We start from the raw sequence: 25,386 nt of genomic DNA on the forward strand, positions 1-25,386 counted from the left end.
GGAGGAGTTATGATGGAGTGTCACATTATTAACATCCAAAAGCGGAAGGTCTCTTTCCATTTCGGCAGAGGCTCGAGTCAACAGACTAGTCTTTAGAACTTCTTAATAAGCACATCTCCAATGTGAAATGCAGTTTTACTCTCGCTATCAAAAATGTTATTCCCTACATTTAGGGGAACTAATGTTCAATATCTTTCTTTTACAGTTCCCCTTTTTGCTGGAGGGCTTTAATTTCAAGGTTGTGCATTGCATTTGTTTGACATTAATAAAACATTTTCTGTTTGTCTGAAAGGGCATTATCCTCCTTTAGCCCATGCCATTTCCATCTTTTCTCTTTTACAGGATTTGATTGGAAATATTGTGCGTGATGGGAGCCCTAGTTACATAACATTGGTGTTATTCTTTGGAACACATTCCATTCAACTTCAGCTGATATATATTATTCTCAGAAATCCAGAATTAAAATCTTGCAAAATCGCTTCAGTTGCTCGATCAATGTTACGTGCATCTGTCCACTAGAGATTAGGGTATGTTGTTTTGTCTTCTGTAAGAGGACTGGATGAATATAAAAGCCACATATCAACCAAGCACTTGAATTTAATTGTAAGAGCTGATTCTCGCCACCAAACCAGCATGAACATCGTCAGTGCATCCTTTCAACATCACTCACAGTCCCATGTCAATGTGTTTGTCACAGCTGCTGCTGCATTCTGTCAAAGTCTGTATAACATGTTGTCTCAGATTCATTATTTCTGTCCATGAATAAAATGCCTGCAAGAAACATACTTACATGGAGTACCAGCTGGTATACTGTTGAAACAACCACACCAGTGACATTTTAAGTTGATTTCAGAAAAAAACTCTGTAACAACATGTGATGTAATAATTGTGAAGCATTCCCTAATCTGTGGGATTTGAAAGGTCAACCCCGTTGGCTGTCTTTCTACCCCATTCCAGCTAAACAACCCCCTCCTAGTATGGTGTCCAGAGAAAGGCCATACAGCCATTACATACTATTTCCTGCTCCATTGTGGAAAAGTGCATGCATGAAATTGACCCTCCCTTCTCAGTATTGTACTTTTTTCCTGTATTTGTGCATTGAAGCTTATCTGTTTTTTGCGATTCATGTTTTGTTCCTAGAGTATTTCAAGTGGGATTGACTTGAATTTGTCCAGAGGTGTTCTGAGAATGTTCCCTAATCTAGGTCCAGGGCCAGCGAACAGTCAAACACTTTCAGAACTTTCTTATGTTTCTTATGAACTTTCTTATATCTCCCTCTCTAACTTTAAACATCAGCTTTCAGAGCAGCTTACTGATCATTGTACCTGTACACAGCCAATCTGTAAATAGCACACCCAACTACTTCATCCCCATATTGTTATTTATCCTCTTCTCGTTTGCACCCCAGTAACTGTATTTGCACATCATCAACTGCACACCTATCACTCCAATGGTAATGCTAAATTGTAATTATTTTGCCTTTACGACCTATTTATTGCCTTACCTCCCTACTCTTCTACATGTGCACAGACTGTACATAGATATTTCTATTGTGTTATTGACTGCACGTTTGATTATGTGTAACTCTGTGTTTTTGTTTTTGTCACACTGCTTTACTTTATCTTGGCCAGGTCGCAGTTGTAAATGAGAACTTGTTCTCAACTGGCCTACCTGGTTAAGTAAAGGTGAAATAAAAAAAATAAAAAAATAAATGTTTGATTCGTGACACGAAGAGAATGTTTTCATTTTGACATTGTCAGACATTTTCCCCAAATGTCCTGGGAACATGTGAGCTGTTTATCTGACATGGTAAAGCCAAGGCTGATGTCCTCACCTGGAACCGGTCTTCATCTCAGCATGTCATAGATAAACTATTGTGTCAACACGGTCAATCTTTTCAGCACAGCTCCAGATTCCACAGCTCACACAGTTCATTCTCAGGTACCAGACAATGGCTACACATGTCTATTTATGCAGACAGATTCACCGTACTTGAATCAGTACTCTCTATGGCTGCGTTGACCAATCACATAAGATCTTTTCGCATTAGATCTTTTTCAGAGCTGATGTGATTGGCCAAAAGACCAATTAGTGGAAATAAATACCTGAATTGAATTGGGCTGCCTGTGTATGTTTCTCTCTCTCAGTCTCTGTGTTTGCCTCTCTCTCTCAGTCTCTGTGTTTGCTGCTCTCTCTCTCTCTCTCTCTCTCTCGCTCTCATACTGCCAGCAAAACAGGGTTATAACAGGCCACAGAATAACCCCCCAAGGAATAAAAAAAACAACCCCACTGTTGGATGAGTCAACATTTTAATTATCATTTTATACAATAGATTGTACATTTTCAAAGGCTATAAGTAACGTGGATAGCTGAGGGATTGTTTGTTTCCAATCAGTATAAACATTGCAGTTCGTTTTCATTTAGTTAAACAACCAATGTGATGCAGATGAATACAAATACTCCTGGGGTATTTTATGTCTTCACCTGCCACTTAGTGGGCTCGTTATCCTCCCTCCCCCACAGATTCCAACACATTCATCCTCTGTCTCTGTGAAATATCAGCAATCTAACTGCAGATACCAATGTGTTAAACCACCCAGCTGCCTCGGATCCCATAGATCAAATGATAGTCTATATCCTTTATTGCATTTCCTATCAACCATGCGATATTATGAACTTTAACCTCTGTGTACGGTCCTATATGCTCCTTACTTGTGCAGGATGTAGCAGTTTAATAAATTAAGGCCAAAATAGTAAAAGACAGAAAAATAACAGGGTATTTACCAAAAAACAATATATTTAGGCAACAGCATAAATGTAACTGTGGTAGAATATTTGTTTGTTTAGGAAATACAATAGGAGAGCTACATTGATATCTTCATTTACATTAGTTCCTTCATATGTTTGTGGGCAAGTACGTAGCTTGTTGTAAAACAAAAATGCTATTGTTTAATTTGATGTATTTTTCAGGGAATCTGAATCTGATAAAATTGGTTGAATATTTGTTTGCTCAGGAAAAACAATAGGAGAGCCACATTGATATCTTCATTTACATGAGTTACTTTATACGTATTGTGGCAAATATATTGCTTGCTGTTAAACAAAAATGCTATTGTTTAATTTGATGTATTTTATAGGGAATCTGAATCTGATCAAATTGCTCACGGTGCTCCTGAATAGAAGATTACAATCAGACATCTCTAGTCCAATTACTGTTTCAATCAAGTACATACATATATAATTTTAATGCCCAGTAAATAACATGTAATATATATTATGTTTTGAAAAGCCACACGAACCCAAGCAGCATGTCATAAATGCTTTAAAATGTCCGAAGGCTAAAGTAATTTGCTGCACATGCCACATGTAAGTGTGAGGTGACTGTGTGTTGGGTGGTCCACATGAGCAAATTATTACTTCAAATGTATCTTTTTATTTGCACATTTCATTTGAGAGTTAAATATGATTATGTTACAAGTTTGATACTTTCTCAGCGATTCTCAGGAGACATACAAAATGCTACAATATACATACATGTTCTGCGTCAGCTGGACTCAGATGCCAATCGTTATTTATAAGCCTTCGCTCCAATAAGATTGATCGTTTTATTGGGAAGGCAATATGACAACACATTGAGCAGATGTATGCTAGCCTATTGAATGATTGTGTGTAATTACAGTACGTGTACACAACAAAGCTTTGATCATCATCATCATCTCTCGTGAGCTGATACAATTCTTAAAGTCATCATCTGTACGACTGTTGCCAAGAGCTCCACAGCTCTTTACGATGCTTACAAGAGCATTCAAGAGTCCAGCGCTCACATACTCATTCAGGTAGGAATGTGTCTACCAGAAACCCTACATCCATTCCTCCCTTTCATCCAGTATAGAGAAAATATGTCAAACTACTTTGAAAGACCAAAACAATGTCCAATTCCACCATGTACAATCACCATATCACCCAACCCTTCACTCAAATAGCTCCATGTACATTTTAGGGAGCCTTTACATGTGGGTGTGAGTGTGTACTGTATGTGTGTACTGGTCTTTGCGCGTGTGCTTTTTGCATGCGTGTATGAGCCTGAGCTACAATGTCAACGTGAGCTTTTAATATGTGTGTTTTGCTGCAGCAGGCTGAGTTGGTGACACAAACGTGGCACCCAACAGAATACGGGGTTCTTTAGCCAGGTTCTAAAGCCAAGATTTTGTGGTCTAGCCATCTATACTGTCTGAGCTCTGTGCCAACATAACTCCATCCACATCTTCAAATTCTTTCTTCTCAAATGTGAAAGGATGGCAGACACCATATCAAAACACACACGCACACCACAGAAGAGAAATATTGAAAAAGCTGCCTACCTCATGTAAACCATTGCGATCAAAGTGATGGGGAATTTTTGCCTCAGCCTCAACACACAAACTCACTTGGATAAAAGCGCCTGCTTAATGACAATACCATTATTAATACAATAGATCCCATGTGACGGACTCGTACCAGGAACTGCCCAAAAGCCACCAGCCATTGTGTATTTGAATGTAGCAATGCATTCTCATGATAGCCCAGTGACCGACATAGAAGCTTTTCCCTTCATAAACAAAAACGAGAGAAAACAGAGCAAAACTGAGTTACACTGAGATCACTTTAGCACACTTCAACGTAATGCTTCTTCAAACTAGAATTAAAAAAGGAATCAGAGAGAAGGGAAAGAAAAATACAACAGGTGTACTGGGAACAGAGAATATAATTTCTTCTTTATACAAATTGAGTCTGTCCATGTTTTTGAAATGCAGCATGGCTACAAGACTGCTGCGGGGTCGAGCGCTGCCAGGGTGCAGTGTAGCAGCACGGCCAGCAGGAGCAGCAGTGAGTATAGGTGTGCCTGAGATGACGGCAGCCCGGCTGAATTCCTGGAGATGGAGTTGGATATACCGGGGTCGTCGATCTGTGGGTCCTGTGGAGGGAGGGACAGAGAATTGAAACAACTTGACAAATCATAACGATCAGTATTTCCCTGGTTGCATCAAAAACCTGCATTTACAGTGTCCACATTCATGATCTCTTGGGGCTACACGCAAAACACTATATCAAATGCACATTTTCAATGAGAGAAAGGTGACATAATCCAAACCAAATTAGAAAGTCGTAATAACACCACCAATGTGTGATTAAATTGGCAGACAAGACTGGAAAGTTGAAAAAAAGAACTTTGTTTTAAGAACTAAAATGCCAGGGTGGCTCTGTCATATCCATGTGTTGCTTTGGAGGTGAGATGAAAAGCTCTTTGATGCACTAATGAATTGCAGAGCTGAAAAGGGGCCATGTCTTCTCAGGCTGTTTGAACCTGCCACTGCCTCCTTAAATGTCACTCCATGGAATAATGCAGCTTTATTATGTACAATGACATTTACTGAACTTTGAAGAGCACTAGATAAGCAATGCTCACATTTCAGCCCAGAGGACTACAAAGACCATGGGCATGTGTGCAGAAGAGGTCGCCTTGACTTCTTTATGTGGGTCTGTGTCATGAGGTTAGGGTCCAAGTAGTAATTACCTTAGTCTTTCCTCTTAATTGAAAATCTACACTACTGTTCATACATGGTTTTACATAGATCACGACTGATTAGGTAGGACCTACTCACATTTTCTGGATAGGCCATATGGTCAGGAAAAACTCCTGGTCTTAGTCATGACAAATTGTTAGTTGATAGTTATGGCTTAAAGTTAATATTTCTTTCTCAAACAAGGTTCATTAGGATAATCAAACTATGCTCTCCACTTACCACACAAAGCACCCCATCAATTGAGATGTTAGACTTCAGTTTCTGTGCCTGTAAAACCAAGAGAAACATGGTCAAAACCACCATACTGTGTGTAGTAGGAATTTATGCGCTCGTCAAAGTGATTGTAAACAGTGATGGACCATGGGTAGTGCTCAACATCAGTGACTTGTTGCTTTGGAATAATATAAAATATATATGCCATTCAGAAGGAGCTTTTATCCAAAGTGACTTAGTCATGTGTGCATACATTTTTCGTATGGGTGGCCCCGGAATCAAACCCACAATCCTGGCATTGCAAGTGCCATCCTTTACCAACTGAGCCATGCAGTACCATTTTCTACTGAAATACATGTCGTCATTGATTCTCATACAGTTTTTCGATTCAGTGGTTACAGATGACTTCCCGGACCAGGTTGTATGAGGAAACGTCTCTGGTCACAGTTAAATCTCAGCGCTTTTCCACTTGTAAGTCCTTTTATTTATAATGTGCCTCGAACAACAGCTTGGCTGCTCTAGGTAATGTCGTATGATGAGGCCGGTCATCTGGTATTTGCAGGACCTCAAGTGGACAAAGACCTTGAAGGGAAACCGCTGTGGCCAACAGTGAAACAAAAGTGATGATTTACATGACAGGGTTGCGTTCAGTCCCCTATGTGAGCCAGTCACTCTAATGCTTTACAATACTTCCCGTTTTCCATTTGGTGGGAGCTAGAAAAAACTGTGTGTGCATGCGTGTTTTCCTGTGTGTGTGTGTGTTGTGGGGATGTAGGTCTGACAGTAGAATATACTGAACAAAATTATAAACGCAATATGCAACAATTTCAACGATTTTACTGAGTTACAGTTCATATAAGGAAATCAGTCAATTTAAATGAATAAATTAGGCCCTAATCTATGGATTTCACATGACTGTGCAGTGGCACAGCCATGGTTGGGCCTAGGAGGGCATAGGCCCACCCAATGGGGAGCCAGGCCCAGCCAATCAGAAGTAATTTTTCCCCACAAAAGGCCTTAATTACAGACAGAAATACTCCTCAGTTTCATCAGCTGTCCGGGTGGCTGGTCTCAGACGATCTCGCAGGTGAAGAAGCTGGATGTGGAGGTCCTGGCCTGACGTGGTTACACGTGGTCTGCGTTTGTGAGGCCAGTTGGACGTACTGCCAAATTCTCTAAAACAAAGCTGGAGGTGGTTTATGGTAGAGAAATGAACATTATGTTCTCTGGCAACAGCTCTGGTGGACATTCCTGTAGTCAGCATGCCAATTCCCCCAAAACTTGAACATCTGTTGCATTGTGTTGTGTGACAAAACTGCACATTGTAGAGTGGCCTTTTATTGTCCCCAGCACAAGGTGCACCTGTGTAATGCTCATGCTGTTTAATCAGCTTCTTAATGTGCCACACCTGTCATGATTATCTTGGCAAAGGAGAAATGCTCAATTACACTAACTTTTTGTGCATATGGAACATTTCTGGGATCTTTTATGTCAGCTCATGAAACATGGGACCAACACTTTCCATGGTGTGTTTATATTTTTGTTCAGTATAAATGAAAATCCAGGCCGGTTTCTGTTACTGCAAGTATTACCCCTATAGAGCCATGGGGAATATGGCACAGGGCAGGCATGATAATGCAGTAATTCAGCGAGTCTGGACTATTACAAAGTGTTTATGTGGAGTAATATGTACTTTGTGAAGATAACACATTAAGACCAACCAACTTGTCCTGATCAGTGTAATGTGGGAGTGCAGAAGACAGTGCGAGGGTGTGTGGATTTGGCTGTAGTGGGAGTTGGATGGGACACAGTAGAGGGAAATTAGAGATGTTTGTCATTGCCCACTGAATGGAATCCAGAGCTGTCGCACAATTAATTTCTCTCCCGCTGGCCTAAACCAGCAATTAGCTTGACTGGGAATGCTGTTATTGTTTCATACTTCACCATGCATTATCTACGGGTTTTCATGGGGAGCGGAGGAGAATCAGACCTGTATCCTTTACGAGTACATGCGTATGTATGTGTAGGGTGTTGAATACCAATAACCTGCAACCGGATTATAACCAAGTAAAACATTTTCTATAACAATTTATGTAGTTCTGTCCTTGAGCTGTTCTTGTCTATTCATGTTCTGTATTATGTCATGTTTCATGTTTTGTGTGGACTCTAGGAAGAGTAGCTGCTGCTTTGGGGATCCTAATAAAATACCAAATATCAAAATACAACCTGACCATGATGTTACAAAATATGTCTTTATACCCAGTTTCACCCACTGGCGATGTTGATGCAGAAATGCTGTTTGAATATGGTTGATACAGACTTGTCTAAAGGCAGCTAAGCAATTTTCATTTGAGTTAACTATTCATAAGTAAAACTGAATCCCCTCTGGGGTTCACAGTGAATAATCTGTTTTGCTGCTCTTAACTGTCAGGCCCAGGTTGGGGAGCGCTACAGGCCCTGCTGGGCTCAGCAGCAACACAACAGACTCTCCTTGCTATTGTTCCTGGTGCTGAGATACGCTGGGAGCCACCTGACTTTGTTGAATCTCTGACGTGGGACAAAAGGCATTTCTGCCTGCGCCACTTTCAATCCACACAAAGAGAGGCAAATCGTTCTCACCGGATACAAGACAAAGAGAACCCTTTCTAATTCAGTTTGAAGCTTAAGGTCACAAAGAAAAAAAGAAAAAATACTTCCTGGCAGTTTGAGGAATACACAGTAGAGCTAAATTTGATTTGCGAAAATATATCAAATGAAAGACAAAAAAACAAACATTTTCAAGCTGCTTACGTGGGAAGTTCCAAAGTTGTCTTTTGGCTAGAAGTCTAGTGGGGTCCTGAGTCATTGGTTTTGCACAAGTGCTACAGCTGTCTGCCAGTGCCAGTATAGAGGGTTTGTAATCGATGAGGAGAGGAGAGAGGAGTGAGTGTTCTGACAGGCCCGTCCCCTGAGTGTGTGATTAGAAAGAGCTTGTCTGCCTCCGACAGCCGTTCCTGCTCAACACACGCTACAGAGCAAACAGGGCTAATACAGGAACACACACTCTCATTAACTTCAGCTTGACACGCCACGCGCACAGCGCCAACAGCACTAACTCGCCAATACACCAGCCTCATTATCAGCTTAGTGTGTGTGTGTTGTGTGTGTGTGTGTATTTGTGGTATGTGTGTGATGTGAGACAAATACACATTTGCTAAAACCATACAATAGTTTTGCATGCGCATCTGTGTGGGAAGGATGATTGCCTCCTGCACTTGTGTGTTGTGTGATGTGTGTGTCCTTGCAAAGTGAGCACTTTCATCTGATTAGAGAATGTGTGTATCTATGACAGAACCCTGGACAGACCTAATACTGTGAGTTTCCCAAGTATGAACATTAGTGTCAGTTACATCACATTGCTGATATACAACTGGGTTTGCTTTGTTGAAGCCATTCACACTGATCAAGGTACAATCTTAGATGTTAATCTTAATAACCATCAACCACCCTAACAGTGCGCTCTGATACAGCACCAGTCTTTGTCCCCTGATGTAAATGTAAGATCCATCTCCAGCAGGTCATCTAAGACAGGACATCATCACAGAGATAACCCCCGCTCCACCCCTGGGCCTGCACACTATTTATCTGCCATACAGATCAATCTGGGTAATATATCCTAATCTGTACTATTAGCATATGAATGCCCTATCAAATGGTGCAGGCCGAGCAGCCAGGGAAACGCAGGACCTCATCAGGCGAGGGGTCGGCTGGCTGGCGGTCAGGCTAGCGGTCATCCATGTTAATGGGAGCTGGGTGGCAGTAGGTGACATTTAGATCAGACCACACGTCACCTTGTCGGTGACACCACTGTGCCTTTTTTACAGAGGTGAATGAAGCCTGCACACTGGCCATGTGTGATTCTCTAGGGCGCTAGAGTATGTGTATGCTGTGTATGTGATGGAGTACATCTAGTGTGTCTGCTGTTGAAGTGAGTGTTTGAGCTGCAGTGTGTAGCAGGATATGCTGACTGACTGAAGGACAGTGTCTAGCTATGAGAATGACTCCACTCAGTGTCTAGCTATACCACTAATAGGCCAGGATAACAATTCAATATATGTGCCTCAGACTCCTATACAACTGTTAGTCCATTACAAGTTAATGCAGGCTCTGCTGAAAAAAAGCAGTATTGGATCTCAAAAGGGCTACCCAGCTAGCATATAATGTTCTTAGAACCATATGTTTCTCAGAGTTGGGTGAGAGTATGGTTGTCCAGTGGTTATTTTGCATACAACCTTCCCACAACTTTCTGGGAATGGTGTAGGATAGCTGCTTGGTTTTGGAAAATTATCTGCACATTTAAGGAACTTAACAAAAAACTTTTTTTCTTGGCATTTAATTATTTCATTAATGTTATTGGAACGTTCTCCAACTGTTTTGACATTGGGAATGTTTACAAATTGTTCAGAGAACGTTAAGAAACAACGTTCTTCTGTGGAAATGTCAGTACTTCAGCATAAACACCCATTCGGCACGCACTGTTTCAGTTTCAATTACTCAATATTTTTAACAAAAACGGACGACTGTAACTAAGGCCCGGGAATGTCAATGCAATCAAAGGGCAATGATCTCAAGTCAGTTATAATGTGGTTAATAGGCTAGCGCACATGTGTCAAACAAGCCCTGTGGACCAACTAGGACACACATAAATGAGTATGAATGAGTCAACAGTTAAGTCATCTACTTTATGAAATTACCACGCTCCCATTGGTGAGTCAACTTCCATTGCGATACTATCCCGTGTCCCATGTCCCGTGCAGCGGAGGGAAAGTGTACAGACACATGCCACAATCCTAGCTAGGCTACTAAAATGTTGTAGTCTGGCTTTGGTTTTTAAAGCTTGACAATGAATACCCCCCCTCCCCCCAAAAAACCCTGTGACAAATCACAATGCAAAGGAGAAATATGTAGCCCTATTACAACTACAATACACAATATGTAAAAATACTATATAGAGCATCCTATGTACATAAGTGGACATTATAAAGGGCCATATTTTTTCTAATAAATCAATGGCCAGTTAGATTTTTTTTTGTAAAAATGAATGAACTATGTCTGGCCTGGGAATTCAATGTGTTTTTTCAAGTTGGCCTGTGTGCCGATTGAGTTTGACACCCCTGGGCTAGCGTATCTATTTATGTAGCTAGCTATTTATTTAGCAAGCTAAATACACGTAGCCTTATGTTAGCTGGCTAACTAGCTGCTGGGAGGATGTCAAGTCATTGGAGGAGTGGGTGAGTGACCAACTTATTTTGGTGGCATATCAAAATGTTTTTAAAAAAATGTTACGTTTTACCAGTCAGGAAACTTATGGCTTTGTTCTCAGAACCAATTTTCAAGGAACCAAATGTGCTAGCTGAATACTCTACAGATTTGTTCTACCTCATTAAATCAATATTGCTTAAATTAAGCCAGTGCCATCTTAAAATAGTTCCCTAAGATTAGATGCTGGGCCGTAGGCTCCCAGGACAGGAGATCCATTGGGCATGAAATCACTTCTTGCTGTGTGTCATAGCTGCTTGAGCCCTCACCTGCAAGCTGCCACAGAAGTGGTAGAGGGACTCATCTCCTGTGTTGAGATGGTTGGTGTTTGTGGCAGCATCCAGTGAGTTGGGGGAGCGGTCCTTAGCCTTCTGGGAAGGAGTGGTGGTGGAGGTGGTGGTCTGCACCGGAGGCATGGGCTGCCACACTCCCACGTCTGTCCCGTTCCCAAACGCGTGGATGGCTTTGCCTACAGAGAAACCAGACTCTGTGTTAGACTACTACACCAATGTTGCATTGAGAGAAGAGATTGAGAGAGAAAGTATTAATTTTTCCACATTTTGTTGTGTTACAGCCTGAAATTGAAAATGTATTAAATATAGATTTTGTGTGATTGGCTTACACACATTTTTTAAAATGTTTTTTTTACAAATTAAATAGAAATCAAAAGCTGAAATGTCTTGAGTCAATAAGTATTCAACCCCTTTGTTATGACAAGCCATTAATAAGTTCAGGAATAAAAATGTGTAACAAGTCACAATGTTTGTAAACAAGTTGCAATAATGGAGTTTAACATGATTTTTTTGACTACCTCAGCTCTGTACCAAACGGAGTCGAGCAGTGAATGTCAAACACAGATTCAACCACAAAGACCAGGGAGGTTTCCAATGCAAGACAGTGAATGTTCCTGAGTGGCCGAGTAACAGTTTTGACTTAAATCTACTTGAAAATCTAGCGCAAACCATGAAAATGGTTGTCTAGCAATGATCAACAACCAATTTGACAGAGCTCAATACATTTTTAAAAGAATACTGGGCAAATGTTGCACAATCCAGGTGTGGAAAGCTCTTACAGACTTACCCAGAAAGACAGCTGACATATTTCTGTTTCATTTTCAATACATTTGGAAAAATGTTTAAAAATAGGTTTTCACTTTGACATTATGGGGTATTGTATGTAAATATATTTAATACATTTTGAATTCAGGCTGTAACACAACAAAATGTGGAAAAAGTCAAGGGGTGCGAATACTTTCTAAAAGTACTGCATAAGGATAGAGGTGGGCCTTGAGGGTGAAGGAGAAGAAGCAAGATTGTGAATGCAGATATGCCAAATTTATGTGCAGCATATATCAGTTGCGTTCTGTGCTGTTTAAGATATTTTTTTAATGAGCATGGCCTTATTTATATTACAGCATTTTGGATGACTGTCATTCATATTCCATTCACCCAGCTCAATGGAACATTGATAGGTGTAGGCTACTACTCAAATGTTCCCTATTCACAGCATGAGGTTGCTACAACCTAGCCTATGAATGAAAGTTTACAATGTACTGTGGGTGCACAGGTCGAGAGAAATTAGAGTAATCAAGGTGACAGGCATTGACACTTTCAATACCGCATTGCACAGTCTTGCCTGCATCTAGATGATCTAGGGCGTAATCATTAGTCGAACAGTTGCAAACAATATTTTCAGGTATGTTTATCCCTGTTTCGTTCTGTTTGCTTCCGTTTAAAAAACAATAAAATCACCGGAATGAATACACCCCTTATCACATGCAAATACAGTTCACTTTCATAGCAATCACATACAAACAGCATGATCCCATTGAATGTATAATTCCTTCTTGCATCTATGCACTCTCCTCCTCTCATGTTTTATCTTTGCTTGTGGACTTCAGTGCACAACACATCAGCCGTTCGTGACCAGGCCAAACAAACATTCCAATCAAAAACTTGATATCATAACCACTAACCACAGCTTACATTGTTGTCACCATATTAGCTAATGTCAAAGTCAACATAGCTACTAGAACTAACGTATTAGTAAACCTGCTACAATCATGCAGTAGAGTGTAGATACCTTAGTAAGCAGTTTAGCAGTGACACTGGTGGTGACGATACATTTATAAATCTAAAAGGTTACCTTGACTTGGAAGAGTTCTAGTGTTTGATAGCCATAGCCAGCTAGCTAACATAAACTCAGCAAAAAAGAAATGTCCCTTTTTTAGGACCCTGTCTTTCAAAGATAATTTGTAAAAATCCAAATAACTCCACAGATCTACATTGTAAAGGGTTTAACCTCTTTAGGGTAGGGGGCAGCATTCGGAATTTTGGATGAAAAGCATGCCTGCTACTCGGGCCCAGAAGATATGATATGCATATAACTGGTAGATTTGGATGTAAAACACTCTAAATAGTGTCTGTGAGTATAACAGAACTGATTTAGCAGGCGAAAATCTGAGAAAAATCCATTCAGGAAGTAGTTGGGTTTTGTAGTATTCTATTCAATGCAATACAGTATCCATTGACTTAGGACTCCATTTGCAGTTCTTATGCCTTCCACTAGATGTCAACAGTCTTTAGAAATCGTTTCAGCCTTGTATTCTTATAAATGAGGGAGTAAGACCAGTCTGAACGAGTGGACCCTAACATGTCGCAGAGTTTTTTCAGGCGCATTTCTTGTTTACCTTTTATATTGACAACGTTATTGTCCGGTTGAAATATTATAGATCATTGAGGCTAACAAAAAAAAACGAGGATTGAATATAAACATCGTTTGAAATGTTTCTATGAACTTTACGGATACAATTTGGATTTTTTTGTCAGATTTTTTTGACTGAGTTTGAGCCTGTGGATTACTGAACAAAACGGAGGTTTTTGGATATAAAGGGACTTCATCGAACAAAAGAACATTTGTTGAGTAAATTAATGTCTTCTGATTGCCACCATATGAAGATAATCAAAGATAAGGGATTAATTTGATCTCTATTTCTGAGTTTTGTAACGCTTCTGCTTGGCTGGTTACTGTTTGTAATAATTTGTCAACTGGGCTATGTTCTGGGTTAGGTATGTTCTGGGCTAGGTATGCTTTCGCCAAAAAGCATTTTATAAATATGACACTGTGGTTGGTTTAACAAGAAGTTAATCTTTAAACCTATGTAAAATATGTTTTGTTTTCTGAATTTTTATAATGAGCATTTCTGTAATTGAATTTGGCGCTCTGCAACCTCACTGGATGTTGGCCAGATGGGACGCTAGCGTCCCACATACCCTAGAGAGGGTAAACACTGTTTCCCATGCTTGTTCAATGACCCATAAACAATTAATGAACATGCACCTGTGGAATGGTTGTTAAAACACTAACAGCTTACAGACGGTAGGCAATTAAGGTCATAGTTATGAAAACTAAGGACACTAAAGAATCCTTTCTACTGACTCTGAAAAACACCAAAAGAAAGGTGCCCAGGGTCCCTGCTCATCTGCGTGAATGTGCCTTAGGCATGCTGCAAGGAGGCATGAGGACTGCAGATCTGGCCAGGGCAATAAATTGCAATGTCCGTACTGTGAGTCGCCTAAGACAGCACTACAGGGAGACAGGACGGACAGCTGATCGTCCTCACAATGTAACAACACCTGCACAGGATCAGTACATCCGAACATCCTGACATGACCCTCCAGCATGACAATGCCACCAGCCATACTGCTCGTTCTGTGCGTGATTTCCTGCAAGACAGGAATGTCAGTGTTCTGCCATGGCTAGCGAAGAGCCCAGCTCTCAATCCCATTGAGCATGTCTGGGACCTGTTGGATCGGAGGGTGAGGGCTAGGGCCATTCCCCCCAGAAATGTCCAGGAACTTGCAGTTGCCTTGGTGGAAGAGTTGGGTAACATCTCACAACAAGAACTGACAAATCTGGTGCAGTCCATGAGGAGGAGAATCACTGCTGTACTTGATGCAGCTAGTGGCCACACCAGATACTGACTGTTACTTTTGATTTTGACCCCCCTTTGTTCAGGGACACATTATTCCATTTCTGTTAGTCACATGGCCGTGTAGCTTGTTCAGTTTATGTCTCAGTTGTTAAATCTTGTTATGTTCATGCAAATATTTACACATGTTAAGTTTGCTGAAAATAAACGCAGTTGACAGTGAGAGGACGTTTCTTTTTTTTACTGAGTTTAGCATCCCTCTCTGTTTGAGTATGCTAAACTAGCTAGCTGCATTTGCTAGCTAAGCTATGCTAACCTTTATGTGGGTATTTTTGAAGAACGTTTTGTTAACAATGGAAATTAAAATACATTTTTGAATCAAGTCCTGAAGTAGTATTGATATATTGACAAAAAATGTTTCATATGGGGAGGAATGGGAGAAGAGCTGTCAGACTTTATGGCATTACTCAATGACACCCCAATTTCAAATTCACTATTGAATGTGACAGTAATTAAACCTGTTCATTACCTCAATATGTGGATTGAGATATCAAATGGAACCCTGTTTGGAAAAGAAATGGACAGAAATACTCTATTACAGGGGGACAGCTTCCACCTGAGCCATTAAAAAGAGGAAGAAGCCAGTATTTCAAACTGGGCCGTACATGCCACTCCACAGAGGACTATCAAGAAAAAGCAGCGGAGATGCGCAATAGGTTCCTAAGAGGCTACCCTCCACAATGTGTGGATGAAAAAGACCCACTAGAGCTATAGAACACTGTAATTGTAACGATGTACGCTGAGAGTCGGGAAGCAAGTTCAGGGAGTGAATATATTTAATTAATAAATGAACAAACCAAGAAACACAAACAGCGCACCGACATAAAACAGGAACAATGACAAGTGGGGAAGAAACCAAAGGGAGTGACATATATAGGGCAGGTAATCAAGGAGGTGATGGAGTCCAGGTGAGTGTCATAATGCACTGATTCCCGTAACGATGTTGACAGGTGTGCGCCATAACGAGCAGCCTGGTGACCTAGAGGCCGGAGAGCGAGCACACATGACAGTAATGTTCACCACCACATATACTTTGAACTCACGCAAAGTGGGAGATGCTGTCAAGAAACACTGGCATGTTTTATCATCAGAACCAGCTTTACCTGCTGAATTTAAGAATCAACCACTTATAAGAGAGGTTGCAATTTACGCAATAAATTGGCCCATGCCAACTGCCAGACACAAAAGAAAAACGCAGCCAGGCTCTTTCATGCCCTCTTCCGAATGGTAGCTATACATGCAGAGGTTGCACAAGGTGCAACAATATGATGAAGTGTGAATATTTCTGCCACCCACATACAGGAATACGGTTCCAAATAAATGACATTATTATGTGCTCCACCACACATGTTATCTACATGATTAAATGTTCATGTGGGCTGTGTTATGTAAGTAAAACCTCTCGTTCTCTCAAACAGAGAATTAGTGAACATAAAAGATCAATCAGGAGAAACGACAGGGATTACCCAGTCAAAGGACATTTTAATGACCAAAAACCTGACATTTCTACCTAGATTTTGTGCCACAGAGAAAGTTAAGATATCAGACAGGGGAGGTGATATAAATAGTACTCAGAGCAAAAGAGAATGTTTTTAAATTTTCACCTTCCAGACATTTTTCCAAAAGGTCTTAATGATGCAATGCCGATGTATGTTATGTTGTAAATGTGAACATGAATTAATGCCCCCATTTCAGATTACTCTGACATTTTTCTTGCGCTGTACCCAAGGATTTATGAAAACTTGCTTGGTGGGTCGATGTCCTGATTCGTAGTTTTACAGACGTGTTTAATACGTTTTATGTACACACGTTATTATAATATTCATGAAATGCACATTGTTATTTTTGGTAACATGACTTATTTCGCCCTCGATTCCAACCCCATTCAATGCATGGAACGGATGTGGGTGGAGCTATGTCTACATAAGGGTGCTAAAAAAAAGCCTCTATGTCACGTCCTGACCTTAGTTCCTTTTTTATGTCTCTATTTTAGTTGGGTCAGGGCGTGAGTTGGGGTGAGCATTCTATGTGTTGTTCTATGTTTTTGTATTTCTGTGTTTGGCCTGGTATGGTTCCCAATCAGAGGCAGCTGTTTATTTACATTTACATTTAAGTCATTTAGCAGACGCTCTTATCCAGAGCGACTTACAAATTGGTGCTTTCACCTTATGACATCCAGTGGAACAGCCACTTTACAATAGTGCATCTAGGTCTTTTAAGGGGGAGGGGAGAAGGATTACTTTATCCTATCCTAGGTATTCCTTAAAGAGGTGGGGTTTCAGGTGTCTCCGGAAGGTGGTGATTGACTCCGCTGTCCTGGCGTCGTGAGGGAGTTTGTTCCACCATTGGGGGGCCAGAGCAGCGAACAGTTTTGACTGGGCTGAGCGGGAACTGTACTTCCTCAGTGGTAGGGAGGCGAGCAGGCCAGAGGTGGATGAACGCAGTGCCCTTGTTTGGGTGTAGGGCCTGATCAGAGCCTGGAGGTACTGAGGTGCCGTTCCCCTCACAGCTCCGTAGGCAAGCACCATGGTCTTGTAGCGGATGCGAGCTTCAACTGGAAGCCAGTGGAGAGAGCGGAGGAGCGGGGTGACGTGAGAGAACTTGGGAAGGTTGAACACCAGACGGGCTGCGGCGTTCTGGATGAGTTGTAGGGGTTTAATGGCACAGGCAGGGAGCCCAGCCAACAGCGAGTTGCAGTAATCCAGACGGGAGATGACAAGTGCCTGGATTAGGACCTGCGCCGCTTCCTGTGTGAGGCAGGGTCGTACTCTGCGGATGTTGTAGAGTATGAACCTACAGGAACGGGCCACCGCCTTGATGTTATTTGAGAACGACAGGGTGTTGTCCAGGATCACGCCAAGGTTCTTAGCGCTCTGGGACGAGGACACAATGGAGTTGTCAACCGTGATGGCGAGATCATGGAACGGGCAGTCCTTCCCCGGGAGGAAGAGCAGCTCCGTCTTGCCGAGGTTCAGCTTGAGGTGATGATCCGTCATCCACACTGATATGTCTGCCAGACATGCAGAGATGCGATTCGCCACCTGGTCGTCAGAAGGGGGAAAGGAGAAGATTAATTGTGTGTCGTCTGCATAGCAATGATAGGAGAGACCATGTGAGGTTATGACAGAGCCAAGTGACTTGGTGTATAGCGAGAATAGGAGAGGGCCTAGAACAGAGCCCTGGGGGACACCAGTGGTGAGAGCACGTGGTGAGGAGACGGATTCTCGCCACGCCACCTGGTAGGAGCGACCTGTCAGGTAGGACGCAATCCAAGCGTGGGCCGCGCCGGAGATGCCCAACTCGGAGAGGGTGGAGAGGAGGATCTGATGGTTCACAGTATCGAAGGCAGCCGATAGGTCTAGAAGGATGAGAGCAGAGGAGAGAGAGTTAGCTTTAGCAGTGCGGAGCGCCTCCGTGATACAGAGAAGAGCAGTCTCAGTTGAATGACTAGTCTTGAAACCTGACTGATTTGGATCAAGAAGGTCATTCTGAGAGATATAGCGGGAGAGCTGGCCAAGGACGGCACGTTCAAGAGTTTTGGAGAGAAAAGAAAGAAGGGATACTGGTCTGTAGTTGTTGACATCGGAGGGATCGAGTGTAGGTTTTTTCAGAAGGGGTGCAACTCTCGCTCTCTTGAAGACGGGAGGGACGTAGCCAGCGGTCAGGGATGAGTTGATGAGCGAGGTGAGGTAAGGGAGAAGGTCACCGGAGATGGTCTGGAGAAGAGAGGAGGGGATAGGGTCAAGCGGGCAGGTTGTTGGGCGGCCGGCCGTCACAAGACGCGAGATGTCATCTGGAGAGAGAGGGGAGAAAGAGGTCAGAGCACAGGGTAGGGCAGTGTGAGCAGAACCAGCGGTGTCGTTTGACTTAGCAAACGAGGATCGGATGTCGTCGACCTTCTTTTCAAAATGGTTGACGAAGTCATCTGCAGAGAGGGAGGAGGGGGGGGAGGGGGAGGAGGATTCAAGAGGGAGGAGAAGGTGGCAAAGAGCTTCCTAGGGTTAGAGGCAGATGCTTGGAATTTAGAGTGGTAGAAGGTGGCTTTAGCAGCAGAGACAGAGGAGGAAAATGTAGAGAGGAGGGAGTGAAAGGATGCCAGGTCCGCAGGGAGGCGAGTTTTCCTCCATTTCCGCTCGGCTGCCCGGAGCCCTGTTCCGCTCGGCTGCCCGGAGCCCTGTTTATGGTTGTCTCTGATTGAGAACCATACTTAGGCAGCCTGTTTTCCCACTATGATTTGTGGGTAGTTGTTTTCCATGTCTGTGGTTTCCATACAAAACTGTTTCGGTTTTCATTTATTTCTCTTGTTTTTTTGTAGTCTGTGTTCAGTTTAATAAATACATTATGGACACTTACCACGCTGCTCATTGGTCCGATATTTCATACTCCCCGTCAGAGGAAGAAGAAAATCATTACACTCTAAGGCCTTTAGGCCGATACCTAAAGCTTTTTAAAGAGCAGTAATACTATCAAGAGCAGTGTGTGGGTTTCTTCTTTTTTTCTCATATTATTCAACTGTTAGCATGTACCTGAAAAAAAGATAACTCAGATGTGCGAGTGCCCTTTGAATTTTTAAGAAAGTAAAAGTGAAAAACATACAAAATATAGCTAGCTTTCTCTCTCTCTGTCACACCATTATTTGCGTTGTTTGTTTCTGTTTTGTTTGGTCAGTGTGTGATATGAGTGGGCATTCTATGTTGTATGTCTAGTTTGTCTATTTCTATGTGTTTTGGCCTGATACGGTCCTCAATCAGTGGCAGGTGTTTGTCATTGTCTCTGATTGGGAACCATAATTAGGTAGCCTATTTTGTATTGTGGTTCATGGCACAGTGTTTCTATAACAGTCATGTTCGTCTTGTTAGTTAGTTTGTTTTGTTTAGTGTACTTCGTGTTTTTTCGTAAATCATTGAAGTATGCATTCACACCACGCTGCGCTTTGGTCTCCTCACTACGACGACCGTGACAGAATAACCCACCTACAATGGACCAAGCAGCGTGGTAACGGCCAGCAGCAGCGGCAAAGAAAGCAGGACTCGTGGACTTGGGAGGAGATTCTAGATGGTGAAGGACCCTGGGCACAACCAGGGGAATATCGCCGCCCCAAAGCAGAGCTGGAGGCAGTGAAAGCAGAGAGGCCCCGGTATGAGGAGGCAGCACGGCAGCGCGGCTGGAAGCCCGAGAGGCAGCCCCAAAAATGTATGGGGGGGGGGGGGGGGTGCACAGGGAGAGTGTGGCAGAGTCAGGAGTCAGACCTGAGCCATCTCCCCCTGCTTACCATAAGGAGCCAAGGATGGAACCAGAGCCGGTCAGGGCGGAATTGGAGGTGGGCGAAGCAGAGACAGTGAAGGAGTTAATGGGGAGATTGGAGGAGAGAGTTATGAGGAGGTGCTGTGTTGGTGCCTGAGGCACGACATCCGCCCGACGGAGCGTGTCGGGATTTGATGTCACCTGGGTCAGCTCTCCATACTCGTTCTGAGGTGCGTGCTAGCCGTCTGGTGAAGACTGTGCCAGCCCAACGCACCAGGCCTCCTGTGCGCCTCCCTAGCCCTGCACGTCCTGTGCCAGCTCGGCGTTACAGTTCTCCGAGCTGTGCTTACCGTGGCGGGCGTTTTACTGGTCAGGCACCGTGTTATGCGGTGGAGCGCACGGTGTCCCCAGTACGCGTGCTTAGCCCTGTGCGCTACATCCCAGCTCCCCGCATCTGCCGGGCTAGGGTAAGGATCCAGCTAGGGCGGATGGTGCCAGCCCTGCTCTCAAGATCTCCAGTGCGCCTTCATGGTCTGGTCCATCCAGTGCCACCTCCACGCACCAGCCCTCCGGTGGCAGCCCCCTGCACCAGGCTTTCTGTGCGACTCCAGAGTCCAGTACGCCCTGTTCCTCCTCCCCGCACTCGCCCTGAGGTGCGGGGAGGAGTACCACAGTACCACCAGTGCCGGGACCACGCACCAGGCCTACAGTGCGCCGCCTGAGCCGCTAGAGTCTCCCTTCTGCCCTGAGCCGCTAGAGTCTCCCGTCTGTCCTGAGCCGCTAGAGTCTCCCGTCTGTCCTGAGCCGCTAGAGTCTCCCGTCTGTCCTGAGCCGCTAGAGTCTCCCGTCTGTCCTGAGCCGCTAGAGTCTCCAGTCTGTCCTGAGCTGCTAGAGTCTCCCGTCTGTCCCGAGCTGCTAGAGTCTCCCGATCTGTCCTGAGCTGCTAGAGCCTCCCGTCTGTCCTGAGCCGTCAGAGCCGCCAGTCTGTCCTGAGCCGTCAGTCTGCCAGGAGCCGCCAGAGCCGTCAGTCAGCCAGGACCTGCCAGAGCCGTCTGTCAGCCAGGATCTGCCAGAGCCGTCAGCCAGTCAGGAGCCGCCAGAGCCGTCAGCCTGCCAGGAGCCGCCAGAGCTGTCAGCCAGCCAGGAGCCACCATAGCCGTCAGCCAACCAGGGCCAGGAGCCGCCAGAGCCACCAGCCAGCCAGGAGCCGCCAGAGCCGTCAAGCCAGCCAGGAGCCGCCAGAGCCGTCAGCCAGCCAGGAGCCGCCAGAGCCGTTAGCCAGCCAGGAGCCGCCAGAGCCGTCAGCCAGCCAGGAGCCGCCAGAGCCGTCAACCAGCCAGGAGCCGCCAGCCAGCCAGGAGCTGCCAGAGCTGTCAGCCAGCCAGGAGCTGCCAGAGCCGTCAGCCAGTCCGGAGCTGCCCCTCAGTCCGGAGCTGCCCTTCAGTCCGGAGCTGCCCCTCAGTCCGGAGCTGCCCTTCAGTCCGGAGCTGCCCCTCAGTCCGGAGCTGCCCTTCAGTCCAGAGCTGCCCCTCAGTCCGGAGGCGCTCCTCAGTCCAGTGGGTCCTTTAATTAGGGTCTTAGACCCAAGGTCGGAGGCGAGGGTCACCACTCTAAAGAGGCCCTTGAAGAGGGCAATGACTATGGTGGAGCGGGGTCCACGTCCCGCGCCAGAGCCGCCACCGCGGCCAGGTGCCCACCCAGACCCTGCTTGTTTGTTTCTATGTTTCTTTCCATGTTTTGTTTGGTCAGGGTGTGATATGAGTGGGCATTCTATGTTGTATGTCTGTATGTCTAGTTTGTCTATTTCTATGTGTTTTGGCCTGATATGGTCCTCAATCAGTGGCAGGTGTTTGTCGTTGTCTCTGATTGGGAACCATATTTAGGTAGCCTGTTTTGTATTGTGGTTTGTGGGTTATTGTCTATGTTATGTTGCAAGTTAGCACAGTGTTTCTATAGCAGTCACGGTCGTCTTGTTAGTTAGTTTGTTTTGTTTAGTGTACTTTGTGTTTTTTCGTCAATCATTAAAATATGCATTCACACCACGCTGCGCTTTGGTCTCCTCACTACGACGATCGTGATACTCTCTCTCTCTTGCTTCTCCTTCATTTTTTTATAAATGAATTTGTTCAAAACTTTTCAACTATTGTATTTCTCTATGAGTCAACTACAAACCACATTTTATACACTGCAGTGCTAGTTAGGTGTAGCCTCTGTTTCAGTACTAGCTTCATTCTCTTATCCTTTGATTGGGTGGACAACATGTTAGTTCATGCTGCAAGCGCTCTGACAGGACGGAGGACGTCCTTTGGAAGAGAGAGAGAGAGAGAGAGAGAGAGAGAGAGAGTCAGAGAGCGAGAGAGAGAGAGAGAGAGAGAAAGAGAGAGAGAGCGAGAGAGAGAGAGAGAGAGAGAGAGAGAAAGAGAGAGAGAGCGAGAGAGAGAGAGAAAGAGAGAGCGAGAGAGAAAGAGAGAGAGAGAGAGAGAGAGAGAGAGAGAGAGAGAGAGAGAGAGAGAAAGAGCGAGAGAGAGAGAGAGAGAGAGAGAGAGAGAGAAAGAGAGAGCGAGAGAGAAAGAGAGAGCAAGAGAGAGAGAGACTACATCTAAGTCCAAAACAAAAAGCTTTTCATAAAGCCATTACTGGAGTAAAACACTATCCATTATTAAGTAATCTTTTCCAAACACTATGGAATAGGTGGGAGAGAACAATCAAATTATATGGAATTACACTGGGAGAAAAACTCTAGTGAGTGTGCTTTAGTTTGGCTGAGCTGAGGGATATGAATATGTTAGCTAGGGACATAATAATAATAACAAAGTGATGATGAGGCTGTTTACCCTATCCATTAGTGTGCATACAACACACCTGGTCTATCTATGAAGTAAAGCAGACAGGGAGACCTGAAGATATATGGATATGTGTTATGTACCTCTTTCCCTACTCTTTTTTGTGTGTTTGTTTTAATTGTCAGCGCATTTAGGCTGGAATCTTCTAGGGCTGTAAAGTTCTCTGGCACCGCCACACCTCTCAAAGGCTGGCTGTGAGCGAATAAATTAGAGCTGATTTCATTATCTTGCTGTGAAGAAAGCGGGTGTGCCTCTGAGCCTATCCTAGTACCCTAATGCTTTGTGCTAGCACAGCAGCGGCCTGATGAGCGTATTGAATTTGTTGATATGGTCTTTTACGGAGCTTTGTTCTCCAACAAAGACTAATTAGAGACACAGCATTAGACTGTGTTGTCTGTCACGACTGATGAGGTGCTTCTCTTGTTTGGGCTCGTATTTAGGCATAAAGCTTGTGCTGTGAAACATGAGTTTAGCTCCCATTTAGGTCTAGCTCTATGTCAGAGGTTTCAATGGAGTTTGAGGAACCCTGCTGAAGCAATCAGCAGCAGTTGAGAAATTCTGACATGTATTACCTACCAGTCAAGCCCCTGAGAATACATACCATATACACCCCTAATAGGATGAGTGTTTTCCTACATGCGTTGACTACAAACTGGACACATAGAAACGGTGTCCTGGTCTTGCTGACAGACGCGAGTGGGGTTGAATACTGAGCCTTTACTCTGCAAACACCATGTCTAAGCAATGTTAGAATCCAGACACACAGGTAGGCCAGGCAGGCTGTTCCAACTGCACAGGAATGCAGTGTTTGTCTTACCCAAAGCAGAGAGAAGATAGAGCACAGGGAATAAACACAGGGAATATCACACTGTGTGCAAACAGCCCCGAATCTGCAGAATCTGCTACTTAATCGTTTCCCTGACAGGAAAAAGTAATTTACCCGACCTTCAACAAGTGCAAACAGCAAATGGGTAAACATGATATCATATCACTCAGTGACATTTGCATCAGCCAAAACACTGACAGACTGAGGCATTAGTGTACAGTGGCCCTCTGTTGAGCCAAACAAATAGGCCCAGGTGCAGTAACACCACATTCAAGTAGTTAACAATTAACATTGACTTTATTGCAATAGTCCAAGTTCTTGGGCTTACTTTGCCTAGTCATATTGAACCAATATGTAATCAATCAGTATAGGGATTGGAATTGCTACTGAAGGACACAGTTAAAGGGAGTAGTTCAGTCAATCCTCCCCTCTCTTTAAAGAGAGATGGTTTTTATAGGAGAGGTAACAAAAGCTCATCTCAGTTTTTTTTAAAACTAGGAGTGAGTGCTTAGAGGTGGCATAAAGGAACCATGCCACTGTGCCCACTGGAGGTCCATTCATGCTGTTGGCCAGAAGAATAGCGCCATTACTGCTCTCCTAAGTGATTTCTCAGGGGCACAGAGGGAGGTTGCACCAAGGGAATTTATGGATTTGTGATAATTCTGCCGGTTACTCAGTGTGACCTCTCTGTTAGGATATTCTTTGTCACAATGCTACTGCTACCGGCAAATGGACCACCAATAACTCTATATGCCATTTAGCAGAAGTTACTCTACTCGTCCTCCTTTATAGTGATGTAACAACACTGTAATGCATTTATTTTACCAGGTAAGTTGACTGAGAACACATTCTCATTTACAGAAATTACCTGGGGAATAGCTACAGGGGAGAGAAGGCGGAGGATGAATGAGCCAATTGCAAACTGGGGATGATTAGGTGGCCAGATTGGGAATTTAGCCAACACACCTACTCTTACAGTAAGTGCCATAGGATATTTAGTGACCACAGAGAGTCAGGACACCCAATGACCCATCCAAAAGACAGTACCCTACACAAGGTAATGTCTCCAAGCATTGCCCTGGGGCTTTGGGATATATTTCTTTAGACCAGAGGAAAGGGTGCCTCCTACTGGCCCTCCAACACCACCAGGTCTCCCATCCAGGGACTGACCAGGATCAACCCTGCATAGCTTCAGAAGCAAAACAGCAGTGGAATGCAGGGTGGTATGCTGCTGGCATCCCTATTGTCATCACTGAACAACGATGTATGACAAATACTGAACCACCATCACTGTACTGGACTAAAGAATGGTGTGAGAGAACAATAGTAATTTACTCTGTTGAGGGAAATTCAGTTGAGGATCCTTAACCAGGAAAAATATATGCTTAGCATGAGTAGACACAATTC

The 25,386-nt window shown here is 43.8% G+C and overlaps 1 protein-coding gene across 1 annotated transcript in view; it reads right to left on the reverse strand.

The window, feature by feature from the left end:
- Positions 1–2,292: 2,292 nt before the first annotated feature.
- The window catches only part of gfra1a (gdnf family receptor alpha 1a), a 113,319-nt gene continuing 90,225 nt past the window's right edge, over positions 2,293–25,386 (reverse strand). The window contains exons 7-9 of the mRNA XM_029640469.2: positions 11,345–11,544; positions 5,784–5,831; positions 2,293–4,954 (exon numbers count right to left, since the gene is read on the reverse strand). Of these exons, the coding sequence (XP_029496329.1) occupies positions 4,799–4,954; positions 5,784–5,831; positions 11,345–11,544 (404 nt within the window). The 3' untranslated portion in view covers positions 2,293–4,798. The remainder of the gene's footprint in view (positions 4,955–5,783; positions 5,832–11,344; positions 11,545–25,386) is intronic.

This window comes from Oncorhynchus nerka, linkage group LG28 (assembly GCF_034236695.1).
Source record: "Oncorhynchus nerka isolate Pitt River linkage group LG28, Oner_Uvic_2.0, whole genome shotgun sequence".
NCBI lineage: Eukaryota > Metazoa > Chordata > Actinopteri > Salmoniformes > Salmonidae > Oncorhynchus > Oncorhynchus nerka.